The 15,395-nt window shown below is 35.2% G+C and overlaps 2 protein-coding genes across 3 annotated transcripts in view; both read right to left on the bottom strand.

The window, feature by feature from the left end:
- The window catches only part of LOC107664063 (leucine-rich repeat and coiled-coil domain-containing protein 1-like), an 11,519-nt gene extending 1,573 nt beyond the window's left edge, over positions 1-9,946 (bottom strand). The window contains exons 1-16 of the mRNA XM_016454507.1: positions 9,844-9,946; positions 9,214-9,304; positions 8,898-9,103; positions 8,645-8,710; positions 7,566-7,733; positions 7,216-7,385; positions 6,928-7,077; positions 6,586-6,785; positions 5,410-5,584; positions 5,162-5,310; positions 3,802-4,006; positions 3,192-3,331; positions 2,851-3,052; positions 1,068-1,253; positions 747-921; positions 500-663 (exon numbers count right to left, since the gene is read on the bottom strand). Of these exons, the coding sequence (XP_016309993.1) occupies positions 500-663; positions 747-921; positions 1,068-1,253; positions 2,851-3,052; positions 3,192-3,331; positions 3,802-4,006; positions 5,162-5,310; positions 5,410-5,584; positions 6,586-6,785; positions 6,928-7,077; positions 7,216-7,385; positions 7,566-7,733; positions 8,645-8,710; positions 8,898-9,103; positions 9,214-9,257 (2,400 nt within the window). The 5' untranslated portion in view covers positions 9,258-9,304; positions 9,844-9,946. The remainder of the gene's footprint in view (positions 1-499; positions 664-746; positions 922-1,067; positions 1,254-2,850; positions 3,053-3,191; positions 3,332-3,801; positions 4,007-5,161; positions 5,311-5,409; positions 5,585-6,585; positions 6,786-6,927; positions 7,078-7,215; positions 7,386-7,565; positions 7,734-8,644; positions 8,711-8,897; positions 9,104-9,213; positions 9,305-9,843) is intronic.
- A 490-nt stretch (positions 9,947-10,436) lies between these two features.
- Positions 10,437-15,395, bottom strand: part of LOC107664067 (RNA-binding Raly-like protein) — an 18,651-nt gene continuing 13,692 nt past the window's right edge. The window contains exons 3-9 of one of the 2 annotated variants that reach the window (XM_016454510.1): positions 13,955-14,027; positions 13,783-13,830; positions 12,519-12,691; positions 12,150-12,263; positions 11,457-11,581; positions 11,303-11,340; positions 10,437-10,684 (exon numbers count right to left, since the gene is read on the bottom strand). In XM_016454510.1, the coding sequence (XP_016309996.1) occupies positions 11,308-11,340; positions 11,457-11,581; positions 12,150-12,263; positions 12,519-12,691; positions 13,783-13,830; positions 13,955-14,027 (566 nt within the window). In that variant the 3' untranslated portion in view covers positions 10,437-10,684; positions 11,303-11,307. The remainder of the gene's footprint in view (positions 10,685-11,302; positions 11,341-11,456; positions 11,582-12,149; positions 12,264-12,518; positions 12,692-13,782; positions 13,831-13,954; positions 14,028-15,395) is intronic. The other variant, XM_016454511.1, reaches the window with a different exon arrangement.

Raw genomic sequence — 15,395 nt, 5'->3', positions numbered from 1 at the left:
AATATATTTTATATAAAATTAAGTAGTGCAACTTGTTTCAAAATTGATAATAATAAGAAATGTTACTTCGGCACTAAATCAGCATATTAGAATGATTTCTGCTGAAAATTCAGCTTTGCAATCACAGGAATAGATTACATTTTAAAATCTATTAAAATTGAAAATTTTTAAATGTAATAATATTTCACAATATTACTGAGTTAATTAATGTATTTTTGCTTAAACAAATGCAGTCTTGGTGAGCATAAGAGACTTCTTTCAAAAACATTCAAATATTGACACACCCCAAACATTTGAATGGTAGTTTGAATGGTACAAAATTTGTACCATTTAACTTCAAATGTTGTCTTAAAAACATGGCACTGATCACATATTTTTGATTAATGTGATTAATTTTAAGCGCATTATGTAATTAATTTGATATAAAATAAGTAATCAATTTATTTCTATCTAATTTCTATCTTAGTTTATATGTTTTTTTGAGCAAGTAGGACTTTACCTCTTTTAATTTACGAATAGTCTCTGTCTGGTCATCAACAATCTTAGCTTTAATCCTGAGTGCGTCATTGTCTCTCTTGTTCTGCTTCTTCTGCGATTCCAGTTCGGCTAACAAAACTTCTATTCTGGCCTCAAGTCGACCACGGTCCTGTGCTAAGGATGCACCTAAACAAATGGACAAACACAAAAATTTGCTCAAATAAAACCAATTCTGTCTGGGTCATACTTTCTTGAAGTTACTGAAGTACCTTGCTGGGCAAGTTCCTGGCCCCAGATCTTTCTCTCTGCCCGTAGTCCATCTATGACAGACTCTTGAGCAGTAAGCTGGGAGAGCAGCTTGGACTTGTCCTTTTTCAGTAGCTCCACCTGTAGGTTAAGTCGTTTATCGTCCTCTAACCTGGATTCCAATGACTGTACACGGGTCTAGCATACAAAAACGGAGCATAACGTGATTTATGAAGCATTACTTAAGAAGTGATTGAAATCAAATGTGTGATGATTTGGCACAAATCCCCAAAGGACACAACAAAATCAAGAACTTTTTTGTAAATAAAATCTTTTGGTCATACCTTGAACTCAGCGGTGGCTTCTCGTTTGGCTTTGAGGAGCTCAGCAATGCGTGTTTTCTGTTCTTTCACCATAGCTGTGAGCTCCTGCACCAGAGAGGCTGACTGCTTCTCCTTCTGCTGAGACTGGCTGAGACTTGACTTCACTTCTAGGAGTTCAGCAGATTCTCGTGACATTGAAAAACCAACCTACACATACACACACACACACACACACACACACACACACACACACACAGTAAGGGTAACCTGTCAGAAAAATCCGGGGCTTGTGTCATTAAAACATTTTTGACATTTTAGGCAATAGTCTTAAAGGGGTCCTATTATGCTTTTTCACTTTTTGAATTTTAGTCAGTGTGTAGTGTGTATGTTTGGGGACAAATAAGATCTTCAGACTTACAAATCTCAAAGTCCACTCCAAAGGGAGATATTTAGTTTTTAAAAAATCCCTTTTCAAGAACTACAACGAACGGCTCGTTTGGACTACAGCATTGTTTTCCGGGGTTTTGTGATGTCACAAAGCGGTCCATTATAATATCATTAAAATAATTCCCGCCTACGGAAATTCGAATGGTTGGGGGGTGGGGAGGGCCGAGGTCGTGGTTAGAACGCTTGGTTGAGTGCATCAGACAAGATGACGATGAAGAAGTGCTGCAGCAGAGTTAGTGCAGTAACAGTTTCACTGCAATTCATGTTATAATGTTAGAATTAAAGAACAATAAACATAATACATATTACCATTGCACTTATCTGTACATAGTAAATGCACTTATTTTTAAGCGGTTGTTGACATCGTATCTAAAACATGATTTAGCCAAAAAAAAAACAAAAAAAAAAACAATAATGTTGCCACTCTAATATGTCTTGTAATATCCGTGTGTGCAAAGGTTCTGCGCGATCCTCTTGTTCAATATCCACGGGGTCTGAATCCGGCTCAAACTGATATGGCAATATTGATGCCATCCTTAACTGTACCGGAGCACACAGAACTTGCTACTTTGGCAAGGGGCGTGGCAGTACTGAAACACTGTCTGTTTGCCAATCACAACGCACTGGGACAGCTAACCAATCACATCACATTTCATTTTTCGGAAGGCGGGCCTTCATCAAACCTGGAACTAATCGAGCCGTTTGTGCCAGGCTGGGGAGAAAGGTATTTTAACAATGTAAATTATGTGAAAAATAATGCGTTTTTCGAACCACCAAGCATGAGAGCATGTTCTAGTACACCCCCAAAACAAAATCAAGACTTTGTAAAAGAGCATAATAGGACCCCTTTAACTGAAACTATTGACCTTTTTGTTAACTGAAATAAAGCGGAAATAAAATAAATATTAGATTAAAAAAATTAGATTGCCTTGAAATACATTTAAATTGAAGTGCTAAACTTACTAACAGAAAAAAACTGAAATAAAAATAAAATAAAACTATTTAGAAATATATAAAAAAAAACAATTTTCTGACAAAAACATACAAAATAACATATATGAATATAAAAATTACAAGCTTATTCAAAATATTACTAAAAACTGTAAGAGTATGTACATAATACTAAAATGGCACTGATTACTGCACTGACATATATGTCAGTACTGTTTTTTCTTTTTGTTTTCTCAGAACTGATATATTTAACTGAAAACTTTTTCAAATAATAACTATGTTCTCCTCCCCAGTGGGTTCGAATTTAGAATCAATTCAAACGAAAATGTAAATCATTGTTTTTATTTATTTTTTATTCTAATAAGACTCATCAGACTAAAAATGTTATCTCACAATTTAGATTTACCTCTGAGAAACGCTTTGCCTCAATGGTGAGAGCAATGCGAAATTCATCCTCTAGAGCAGCATACTGTCTTCTAGCATCAGAGATCTTCTGTTCCAAATCAGTCCGTTTCTGTGCAAATCTCTGCTCTATCACCACCACCTCTTTGGCTACAGCCTCCTTAAACTCAGTCCCACCAGGAAGCAGCCGCGTTGCAAGCTCTTTCCTGTCCCAAAAAGTCAAACAGGTGCAAGATGAAACAGTTGAAATTTCCTGTTTGTAAACTGAACCATTTTCAGGCAGTCACTCTATTAGTATGACTATGAAAATGATCATGGATATGATTCCATGTGGTGCTTGTGTACCTGTGCATCTCCTCCCTAGAGGCCAACAGTTCATGCAACTGCTGCAGCTTCTCTTTGTGCTGTCGTGCTGACGCGCGGAGTATTTCAACTTCCCTTTTTAAGGCAGATGCTTTATTTTCTAACTCCTGAGTCCTCTTCATCTGAAATAATATAGCAGGTCATTCACTTTTAATGTTGCACTTTTAATTCCATTTTAAAGAGTGTTTTTCCCTTTAGAAGTAGATAACTGCTCAAGTAGTGCTCAAGCAGCTTTCTCATGGCAGCCGTTCAAACACATGCAAAAGGTCAGGTGTAAATATTCCTCCAACTCAATTCAAAGGATTCAAATGTCAAAAGAAATTGAAACATGTTTGCAATTCAGCCATATGCCTGTATATTTGTCTGGGAAGTGCTTCTGTAACCATCCCACAGAAATTGCCCTTTAGATGACTACTAGTATTTCACTGTCTAAGCATTCTTGTAAGTAGGAATAGTTCTTGACAGGTCAATGAAGATTGGATGTATGATTCAGACATGAATGAGTGCCACTCTATAAAGTATACTAGAGCATTCATTTCATGCTATGGATCGAATCGGTCACTACTGAAGATATGGACTGCAACTGTTCTACCTCTTCTGCACGCTGCTGGACCCTGAGAGCCTCTGCTTTGGTCATGCTGTCCTCCAGACTGCGCTGTGCCCTCTTGTGTTGGTCTTCCCGGTTGTGCACCGGCTCCAGCTGCTCTAACGTAGACCTGTATCTCTCCTCCAACTCCTGCAAACGAGTCTGCAATGCTGCCCGATCAGAGCGCGCTTTTAACAACAACTCCTTCAACCTAAAGGAATAAGACAGATCAGAGCTGCTTTCTCACAATATCTTTGAAAAGTCTCTTTAACCATGCATTCATGTACACTACCATTTTAAATGTTTGGAGTTTTAGAGATGTTTTTGAAAGAATTTATAAATTAGAATTTTTGAATGCAATTTTTTTCCTGTGATGGCAAAGCATTGAGCAGCCATTATTCTAGTCTTGATTATCATATGATCCTTCAGAAATCTGTGTGTGTGTGTGTGTGTACAATTTGAACAGTAGTGTATATTATATAATCAAATCAGGATCAGGAAATGAGTAAAATCTATTTCAAACTAGATTCAATACAGAATATCAGAATGAGCACCAAGGCTCATTCTTACATGTTGCCACTACACAACAGTAATAAATGAAGCACACATTAAAACTTCTGTTTAATGACAATTAATACATGACACTATTATATTAATTTACATTCACACACACTCAGCAGATGAAGAGTTAACAAAACAGATACTGGACTGTGAGGCGTGAGTCATTAGCAGCAAAGTGCTGCAGGGGTGGCAATTAGGATTGATTGATGATATGCGGCAGACATGTGCCTGTCACTATGACTTTAATCTCCATTATAATTACGATTTATCACAAGGGGGAGCGCGTGGGCTACAATATTAGAGCACAATATCAGGGCTGTCACCACGCCACAGAAACTACCGTGCAGGTGGGAAGGCAGAGCTTCACACATCAGGGCCCTGCAGTAGGGTCTCTGGAAACTTCTAATAAAATTTAATTGTACTCAAGTGTATTCAGATCCAGCATTTCAGCTGGAGCTGACACCAATTAGGTGCAATACGTCAAGCCAAACATTCTCTCCAAACACTTGGATGGCTGGAGATTGTTAAGGTGTCCTTAATGGAAGAGAATGTTTGAATGAGTGAACAGAGTGAAATTGAAGGGGGTCTGAATACTTTCCGTACCCACTGTATATACTGTATATATTACTTTGACTCTCAGCAGTAGAACTCTTAATTAGGCTGCTCAATTTGCATTCATTTCATTCACATTGATTTCAATGCAAAAGTAAAACAGAACAAAGTGACAAAGCGAAACTATATTATATATAACTATGTTATATACTTTGCTATATATAACTATATAACAGACTCTGTGTGCCCTCACCTGTCTGTGGTGTGTAAGGCCAAACTTTGCAAGTCCTTTTCCTCGCTGGCTCGGGTCTGCAGGTTCTTGACCTGTTCAGAAAGTCTCTTTGCAGCCTGCTCTGCCTTCCAGCGCCGCTCCCGCTCCTGGTCTCGTTCTTCTACAATTGCCTGCATGTAAACACAAAAGCACTTTACTCTTAGCAAATTTACATTTAGCTTAATAAAGAGAAATGTTGGACTTTGGAAAGTGCAGTGCAATTTGCATACCCTGTAGGTTTCCTCTTGAGATTGAGCTGGACTTTTGTTAGGACTGGCTTTGATGCTTTTAGGGCCCTTTTTTACAGACTCTACAGTTTCAACAGACCCAGAGCTCTGGACTGATGTCCTCCTACGGGGGCCAACAGCCAGCTTTGTGGACCTCTGCTTCTGTGTATTTATCACACTGCAATCGAAGCAAAAGCCATTTCAGACTAGTAAGACAATTTTTTTTTTTTTTTTTTCTGAAATGTTGGTTTTATATCTTTCACTTGGATGTTATAAGTTGCACAGAGTAAATACAGCTGGAAAAAAAACAAAAACTGTCCGTCTTCATTTCAGGCTGTTCTTTTAAAACATTGTAAATGTCTTTACTGTCACTTTTGATGAATAATTGATAATAACAAAAAATGCTTCTTGAGCACCAAATCAGCATATTAAAATGATTTCTGAAGGATCATGTGACACTGAAGACTAGAGTAATAGATGCTGAAAATTCAGCTTTTGCGTCACATAAATTATATTTTAAAGTATGTTAAAAACAAAAAACAGTTCTTTTAAATTTTAATAGTATTTCACAATAATAATGTTTTTACTGTATTTTTGTTCAATTAAATGCAGTCTTTGTGAGCATTCGAGAAGAACATTAAAAAATCTTGATCATTCCAATCAAAGAATATTTATATATTTTTTTTAATTACCATAATGGTGCATTAGTGTATGTATTAAATTATTATAGCTGTAACTTCTCAATAGTAGCTCTGTCAGTTCCATGTTATTGCAGCTTACGTTTTGATTAAGCTAAATGAACTGAACTTAGTGACATTGTAATCATTCATGTGTACAAGCAATTTTAAATGGGAGGAAAATGTATAAACTGCCTTGATTACTAGACTACTACAAAGCCTTTGCCTAATGTGTGGGAGCTTTTCTATGATTCTGAACCTTAAGTTAGATTTAAAAAAAAAACAAAGACTATACTGAGGAAGAATGCAGCAAGTAAATATTTTGAAGCCTCTCAAAACACAATTCAAGCCCTGCGCTGGGGCAAATTACATTATTAATCAAATCCAGTAAACTTTAATGAGATGTTTGTGTGCAACTCAAGTCCAAATTCTCAATAAGCACTTGAAATTTGATTTGAGACAAAACGCATTTATAAATATGAATGTGTACAAGTTATTTCACCATTCAGATTGTTTGGGTTTGGTGTCCTTGGTCAGTCTTTTCCCTGCAGAGCCTCTGGGATGAGACAGGATTCTGGATTGCCGTTGGTTCTCTTTTCCACTGTCAAATTCACTCTCTGATGTCTGATCAGTGTCTCTTTTTGCTTTATGTACCACAGAAGGTACAGCACTGTTCGCTTTAAAGCCATCCACTGTAGGGACCTAAGTACAAATGTACAATTTTGAATGATACTATTTCCTAAATTTTGGATTGTGCTATTTTTATGAAAAGACTGAATTAATGATAATTAATAATGGAATCAATGATAACAGAAATGTAGTAATCAATTTTCCCTTACTTTACCTTCTGAATGAGATGGGAAACCTGCTGCTCTAGTTTTTTAATTCGCTGCTCATTTTCTTTATTTTCTGCAGTTGCTTTTCCTCCTCGTTGCCGAAACTGGGTCAGGACTTCATCAATCCGTGGAGTAGTGAGGGGAGCATCTGACTTTGCCTTAATAACAAAGAAACACACTGAACATAAACATGTATCTCATAACCACCTCACCATTATTTAAATGTCATTCTCAGTCTTAAAGCAGATAATATCTGAGGAGGCTGAGAAAAGAAATAGTATCATAAAATAGTTTACCAGTTCTCCATTAATGCTAGCATCTGATGAAATTAGAAACTCGAGAAAGTCCTCAAGACCAGGAACATCCATAGGACTGTCCTCTGCTAAAGGAGATGCATTTCCTAGGCGATCTACTCCATCTAGGGTAGTGACTTGATGCAGAGACTGAAGAGCCATCTCTCTGTAGCCTACAAACAAAGGAAGAACATATTAGTGAAAAAAGCTGACAACTATTTCTATCTTATATATTCTTTTTGGCCCTTTTAGACAATTTCAGATTTTCCACACCAGTTCCATTACACGTTTCAGAGTTTGCCTGTCTGATAAAAATAAGTCTTGATTTTTCTTCAGGGCTTTTTCCTACAAACCTGGCAGTGAGCATACTGGATTCTGTGCGCCATCCTTGCTAAAAGTAACATTTTTCAGATTCTGCAGTCCCAGCATGCACTGCAGCAGGTGGTTCATGCTATCCAAACTATTGCTGTGGAGCTGCAGGTACTTTAGTTTATACTCTGCTCCATGGAGATGCAAGAGACCTAAAAGCACAGACCCGTGAGTGAATACACAGTTGTCCAGTTGTGATCTAAAGTACTGTTCAAAGGTTTGGGGTTCAATACGATAATAATAAATTCAATAGCTAAAGAAATTAATACTTTTACTCAGCAGAGATGCATTTAAAATTGTCAAAAATAAATGCTGTCCTTTTGAACTTTCTCATCAGCAAATCGTTTTTGTTTTCACAGAAATTTTAAACAGCACAACTGTTTACAACATTGATAATAAGAAATGTTTCTTGAGCACCAAATCGGCATATTAGAATGATTTCTGAAGGATCATGTGACACTGAAGACTGGAGTAATGATGCTGAAAATTCAGCTTTGTCATCAGAGGAATGAATTACATTTTAAAATATAAAATAGAAGTAGTTCTATTATAGTCAATATAGCTATATATATCAAAATAAAATTGTTATTTTAAATTGTAATAATATTTTACAATATTACTTTTTCTCTGTATTTCTGATCAAATAAATGCAGCTTTGATAAACATACGAGGCTTCTTTAAATAAATAAATAAAAATACCGACCCCAGACTTGAATGGTAGAGTACATTTCTTATCTTAAATGTCAAACTATTCAGAGAATTAAAACAAACTACTCAAGAATGAACACATTTGATAAATAAATAAATAAAATAAATGTATGCATTTAGCAGACGCTTTTATCCAAAGCAACTTACAGTGCATTCTGTAAGTGCATTCAACTTACAGTGCATTCAACTTACAGTGCATTCTGTATCCCAGGGAATACACATACTGATAAAAAATGTATAGCCTATTTTTTATCAGTATGTGTATTCCCTGGGAATTGAACCTACGACCTTTGCGCTGCTAAAGCAATGCTCTACCACTGAGCCACAGGAATGATGGGAATGCAATCTAACCTACCAGTTAGGTCATTTATTTGATTGTAGGCCAAATTCAGTCTTGTGAGATTTGTTAGTCCATTAAGTCCTGAAAGAAATCCATTCCATGTATTGACAGATTACAAACCAAAGACACACAGTTAGAAGTAATAACAGGAAGGAACTGTTTAAGACCAAATTCAAAACAGACAAGCTTTCATTGTACCGTTAAAATTATACTACAGGGCATTAGAAACATTTGCCACATTTTCTGCCTTAAAAAATGTGAGCTTTACCTTCTACTTTGGTGATTAAGTTGCAGGACAAGTTTAAGGTGCACAGTGAGGACAGGGAAGCTAGTCCCTCTATATGACAGATGTGATTAGATGACAGGTCCAGATGTCTTATGTGCCATGCTGTCGTCAAGCCCTCGATCTTAGTGAGGCGATTACAGTGAAGATTCAGGGATGAAATACTGTGATTCAGTGGGACCTCTAGAAGACTAAAAATAAATATCTTCAGTGAAGTCACAATCACACATTGTACTTAAAATACAGCCCAGCCTGTTAACGGGCACTTCTGCTGTAAAACTGGACTATGAGTTAAACTTACCTTGAAATATCCTTATCAATTAGACAGAGCTCTCCAACAGCCATGACCTGCCACAGACACACTGAGAACAAGCTTCTGTCTTTCTTTCAACCTGTCAAATATATAAGCAATAACCCGCAGACCTCTGGGATGTTAACGTACATGACCGAATTGGTCACAACAACAATCGCTGATTGGATAAGTTACATTAGCCACAACATAACGTGTTACTTTTTCACACAGCTAGACGTTTATTTACATTGCTGCTACAAAACGATTGAAGCTTCATCGAAATAACTGTCAAATTGGGTCTTGTAAGTCAGATAATGAGAATTAAGGCGAAGTTTTAGACAAGTTTCAGCACTTGACAACACAACACGTAATGTAAACAAAGCCCAGTCTGATCACGTAACGTTACACGTAACGTTACGTAACAAGCCAGTTCTCCTATTAAAAGGCATGCATAGCTGCCAAGGTTGCATAAAACGATTGAATAGGTAAAGCTTTAATACAACTTTGATTTCAAATGCAAAGTGACGTGACGTTAGTTTTCTGTTAGCCTCGGATTATTTTTGTTGATTTCACGATAACTTCCTCTTCCATTACGTTATAAATAATATGTATAAAAGGATGTGTGTTATAATTACCTACCTGACTTGTGGTAAACTTTAACTGCCTGCGAAGGATTCAAAAGATTTCCATTACATTTTTACCGCTGCAGAAATGAAAAGTCCCGCTTACTAATTCCTACTTCCGGTCGGGTCCTTAGTCACTTCCTATAGACGGCTTTTCTTTCATAAGTTTCAGTTGAGCTCAGCTGAACTGAACTGAGACAGTAACCCAAAAGAAACATGGTGAGCTGCCTACCTAGTGAGTATTTTGTGTTTTCAATTGGCTTACATTAATGCACAGATACAATCAGCATTAAATACCCAAAAATCAAAAACCTGCTACAATTGATGTCTGGCCGATTTTATTTCACAAAGGCGTCACACAATATTAAACACATAAAAATTATTTTACCACAGTTTTCAGATGAGTTATAAACTACAATAAAAATAAAAAAGAAATAGAGATGTAAAAGTAGCTTATATTCCTACTAATGGGGGAGACAAATCATTTTATGATAGTTTACTTATACATAAATATGCATTCAATAAACATTATTTAAATATGTACATAATTATAATGTCCAAAAAAATCAAATGCCCATACAATTTAATTTTTCCAATTATTTGTAAACCTTACTGACCGTGAAATTGAAGTTTATCGCATTTTCTAGATAAAATACATTATTTTACATATTAAGTTATGGTTTCATCCTTTTGTTTTGTCTGACTATACATGCTCACATATGTAAAAGTATGACCAGTTGAATGAATAAAAAAATACAAACAAACAAATAAATAAATAACTTGACATGAAAGGGTGAACAATTCCAACTGGATATCTTCCAAAAACAGTCAACTTGATAGGTGTGCTGGTCCCAGTCCTACAGAAAGAAAAAATATTTCAATATTTTTTAAATATAGAAATATCACAGAATTTCTTTTGGAAATACATTAAGTATTATCCAAGAAACTGTCGGTTATACACTGAATGAAGCAAAAGTGGACTTTCTGTTTGCCTGATATTGAAGGTCAAATAATGAGACATTTCAGAGACATCAGTACTCAGAAATGAATGGCTAATGTAGCTTTTAGTTTACAGGGCATTGCTTATGAATGCTCAAATCTGACTGAAAATGATGGATATAACAATATAATATTCTTCTTACATGGAGAGCAGAGAGTCTCAGATCTCCAATAGTGACATCAGTACATCTCACAAAAGTCTTGAAAGACAGAGGCAATATACTTTTTTGATAATGACAAATAAAAAGAGAGAAGTATGTTAAATATAATGTGACAAGAATTTGTGGTACCAACCTTGCTCAGTTGTCTACATCAGTTCTTCTTACATGGACAGCAGGGAGTCTCAAATCTCAGATAGTGACATCAGTACATCTCACAAAAGTCTTGAAAGACAAAGGCAATATACTTTTTTGATGATGTCAAATAAAAAGAGAGAAGAATGTTAAATATAAAGGGACATTAATTGTGGTACAAACCTTGCTCAGTTGTCTACATCAGATATGTGGTTTTCTATCTGGGATTTAACACACACACACACACACAATTATATCCTATACAAGTGGGTCTTGCTGATATATCAAATAAAAACAAATGACATTTCACATTCAGATGAGTTCAATGACAGCTCACCAGTTCACCATTAGCCCTGTCATTATTTCCAGCATCACCTTCATCAGTCATTTCCCAAGACCCCGCATCCTCTTCTGTCTCACTATAGAGAGATTGATAGGCCTTCTCGTTCTTCCTGTGGGCTTCTACACAATTTTGAGATCATGGACAGAAAGATGAATGAGATAATGAGATTAATGTGCAGCCAACAGCTATAGACGATATTTAAAGAAAAAATACACTGTAAAAATGACTGTAATTTTAATGGTAATAGACTGTAAAAATGCTATGGTAAAACCCTGTTAATTAGTTAATGGTAAATTCCTTTACTCTCTATAATAAAAAACTCTAATAAATCTAACGAGCCATTTAGTGTCTTTTTTTGTTTTTGTGTTTGTCAGCGTATTATAAAGGTAAAAAAAACACATTTAATACTTCAGGAGGTTGGTATTATAAATTGTACTATTATAAATAGAACAACAGCTGCAGTTTTTTTTTTTCACAGTGTAGCAAACGTTCAAGTAAGTAAAACTAACACAGGTATGTGGATGTTTCCTCTCCTAGTCCAAATGTTTCTGTGTGTGTGAAGACACGAGTGGTGCTGTTTTCGATTTCCTGCACTGACATTGAAAGTGATGAAGACAAGTGTTTTTAATCTTTCCTCTTTCCAACATGGCCTCTACGCTGACAGCAATGTTCATTTCATCCTCTTACCTGCTTCTGCTAACTGCTTCTGTTCAATCTTCTCTAGCCTTCCCACTAAGGAGTCGATCTTAAGCTTTATCTGGGACAGTTCTTGCTTGATTGTCAAGAGCTGATCGGATTTCACTTAGATAAAAACAAACAAACAAATAATGATGAGGATTAATATGCATCACTGTGATTTTATCAGCTCATTACTATAACATTTTTTGAATTTTTTTAAATGGTTATGGTTGGCAGTAGATTATGGATGGTATGGACATGTTATATCAAAGTCCCGGTTATTAAAGGCACCTGATTACAGAGTCTTCTAGGGGCTAAAAACATGGTAATTGAAATTGAAATGATATGACAAAAATAGACTTGGAATGATGGACAAACCCATAGAGCATAAGGAACCTGACGACAGCGTTTTTAGATAAGAAGAGCAGGTGGACATCTTTGGCTGGAAAGAGTTTTTTGTCCTGTGTGTTGAGAGTGCAACCAAATGGGAATGCTTGATAGGTATCATAGCCCGAGGGGATGGTGCTAATCTCCCATGAATGTCAAAAATCCTGAAGAGAAATATATAAAAATATTTGATGTTATTATTTATTTATTTATTTTTTAATCACTAAAAAGTGTATCACGGTTTTATATGATCAAACATATTAAGCAGCACAACTGTTTTCAGTATTGATAATAATATGAAATGTTTCTTGAAAACCAAATCATCATATTAAAATTCTTTCTGAAGGATCATGTGACGATTGAAGACTGAAATAATAGCTGCTGAAAATTCAGCTTTGCCGTCACAGGAATAAATTAAATTTTAAAATGTATTACAATAGAAAGTAGTTATTTTAAATTGTAAAAATAATTTAAAATATTACTGTTTTTACTGTAAACTGTATACTGAAAAGTACAGTAGTGTATACTGTAATGACATTAAGAAGTCCTTGTTGATTTTTTAGTTAAATGTCACTCAATTATTATTATTAAATTACAATTTTTTTTATATATATAATCATTCACACTTTATGATAGACAATATAAAGAGATGAGAGAATATCTTAGTCTACATGCAAAAGAGCAAGATCACTTTTTAGTCCTTCTCCCCTGAGACAACACTTGATGAGCATAATTAGCTCTTACTTGCATATTTTTAAATAACCGCACTGAAGGAATTTAGCACACACATATTTTCCATGGAGATGTATAAATCTCAGCTCTGCCAAATGAGGAGTGAAAGCAAACACATGAAAATGTCAGAGGAAAGATGACCGGTGTGTCTGTGCTGCTCAGTTAATGAGCCAGCAGCTTTCTGACATTCAGCTAATGTCTCTCAGGAGAGGACTGCTCATCATTAGCCTGAGCAAAGAATCCAAGTCAAACCAATAAAATGACATTAATTATGGTTATTAGGGGAAGTTCTTCCTCTACTTTTTAGCTTTTATTTTTTTTCTCCACCTTGCATCAGTTTTTCATAACATACAAAAGGTCATACGAGACAAGGTGGATCTTAACTAAAAATTTAATTAACAAAAACATATTACAAAGCTCCTGTAAGAAAAGATCTTACCAATACTACTGAAATAACGGTGTAACTGTATAAAATGATTAGCTTTGAATTATTGCATTTGCATTAGTGAATGCATATACATACCTGGTATAGAAATCATCCCTGTAGAAATCATTATGAAATTCATAGCCACTTATAAATAAATAAAAAAGATGAGAAAAATGTTATTTAAATCTTTCCATATCTACTCATTACAATGGGGGGAAAAAATGCAGATTTTTCCTTTCTTTCTTTTTTTTCAATTTAGGTGGCTCACCTGTATAAGGAGAAAGGTCGCTTGGATGCCACTTTTGTCCTGTAAGGACGTGGTTCTCCAGCCATGTTAATGTCTGTGGGAAGAGAAAAGGGCATTCTACAAAAACAGTATACGCTTTCCCTTTTAATTATACTCTCCTTCAAATGAATGACTAACAATGGCCGATGAATATAATGGACTTAGAAAAGCCTCTGCGCCCTGAGAAAGTGCATAGGCATTATGCCACAGAATAAATGACTGATGGATCTCATCTGTCTCATCAGAAAGAGAGATGCTATCAGAGCAACAGCCTCACACACACACACACACACACACACAGATGCACAATCACTCCTGAGTGCCTTTCAAGGTCACCCTGCATGTTATCCAGAAGGACGGGCTGCCTGGGTGCCTGACTAAATCACAGTTCAGGGCTTTAAGACATTTACAAGCAATTTCAGCCTTCACTCTGATGAAGCGCAAAACAAAGCACTAAATCTGTGAAGAAAAGTAGTGCACTTTCAAAGTTTAGATTAGTCTTTGCCTGGCTGAGCCAAATTCATTATGGAAGCATACAGACCTTTCAAATGGAGACAGTCATGCTTTGCTCAGAATATATTCATGAGATTGAAGTTTCAAAACATTTTAATGAATATATAGGAAAATACATTAAAATATAGCAACTGAAAAGCAGGAGGAAAAACAGTTGATTGGGAAGATCAGGTTAGTTTCATCCTCTTTAATTAGCAGTTTCTAATTACAGCTAATCTTCTGCGATGAGAGCGGACGTTCTCTTGAAATTAATGTAATTATGTTGATTTAAAGTGTTTGAGGTTCAAAGGATATCTTCATGAGTTTGATGTCGGTTTCTAAAATGTTAGAGAAACATAAAGGGATAGTTAATCCAAAAATGAAAATTCTGTCATCATTTACTCCATCAAAAACATCTGACAAAAAAAAAAAAAAGATTTGGAATGACATGATAGTTAGTAAATGTTGAGTGAAATATCCCTTTAAGATCTTATTTCTGACCAGTACTAATTTGGAAGATTATATATTTTATACAAAAAAAACACACATTTTTATCATTTTGCATTTTTTATTAACTTATTATATATATATTATTATATATTTTTATATAATATATTTAATATATTATATTATATCATATTATATTATATTATTAATAAAACAATATTTATTTTTTATTATGCTTTTTAAAAGGTTTTTATTACGTTTGTCACAATACGTTTATTTTTTAAATATTCAAGAAAATATCAGAAGGTTTAGTCTGTTGATAAGATGAGATTTTAATATTCTGCTCAATATTTCTAGGTTCGTGTATACTTTTTTCATGAACAGAATGGGGTCAAGAATTGTTTTTGTGTTTGATGCAGTGGTGGACAGTAACGGAGTAGTTTTAATTCGTTACTGTACTTAAGTACATTTTTCAAGTATATTT

The sequence above is a fragment of the Sinocyclocheilus anshuiensis genome, unplaced genomic scaffold, assembly GCF_001515605.1.
Source record: "Sinocyclocheilus anshuiensis isolate Anshui unplaced genomic scaffold, SAMN03320099.WGS_v1.1 scaffold23, whole genome shotgun sequence".
NCBI lineage: Eukaryota > Metazoa > Chordata > Actinopteri > Cypriniformes > Cyprinidae > Sinocyclocheilus > Sinocyclocheilus anshuiensis.
This window is presented reverse-complemented; position numbering and strand designations above follow the sequence as displayed.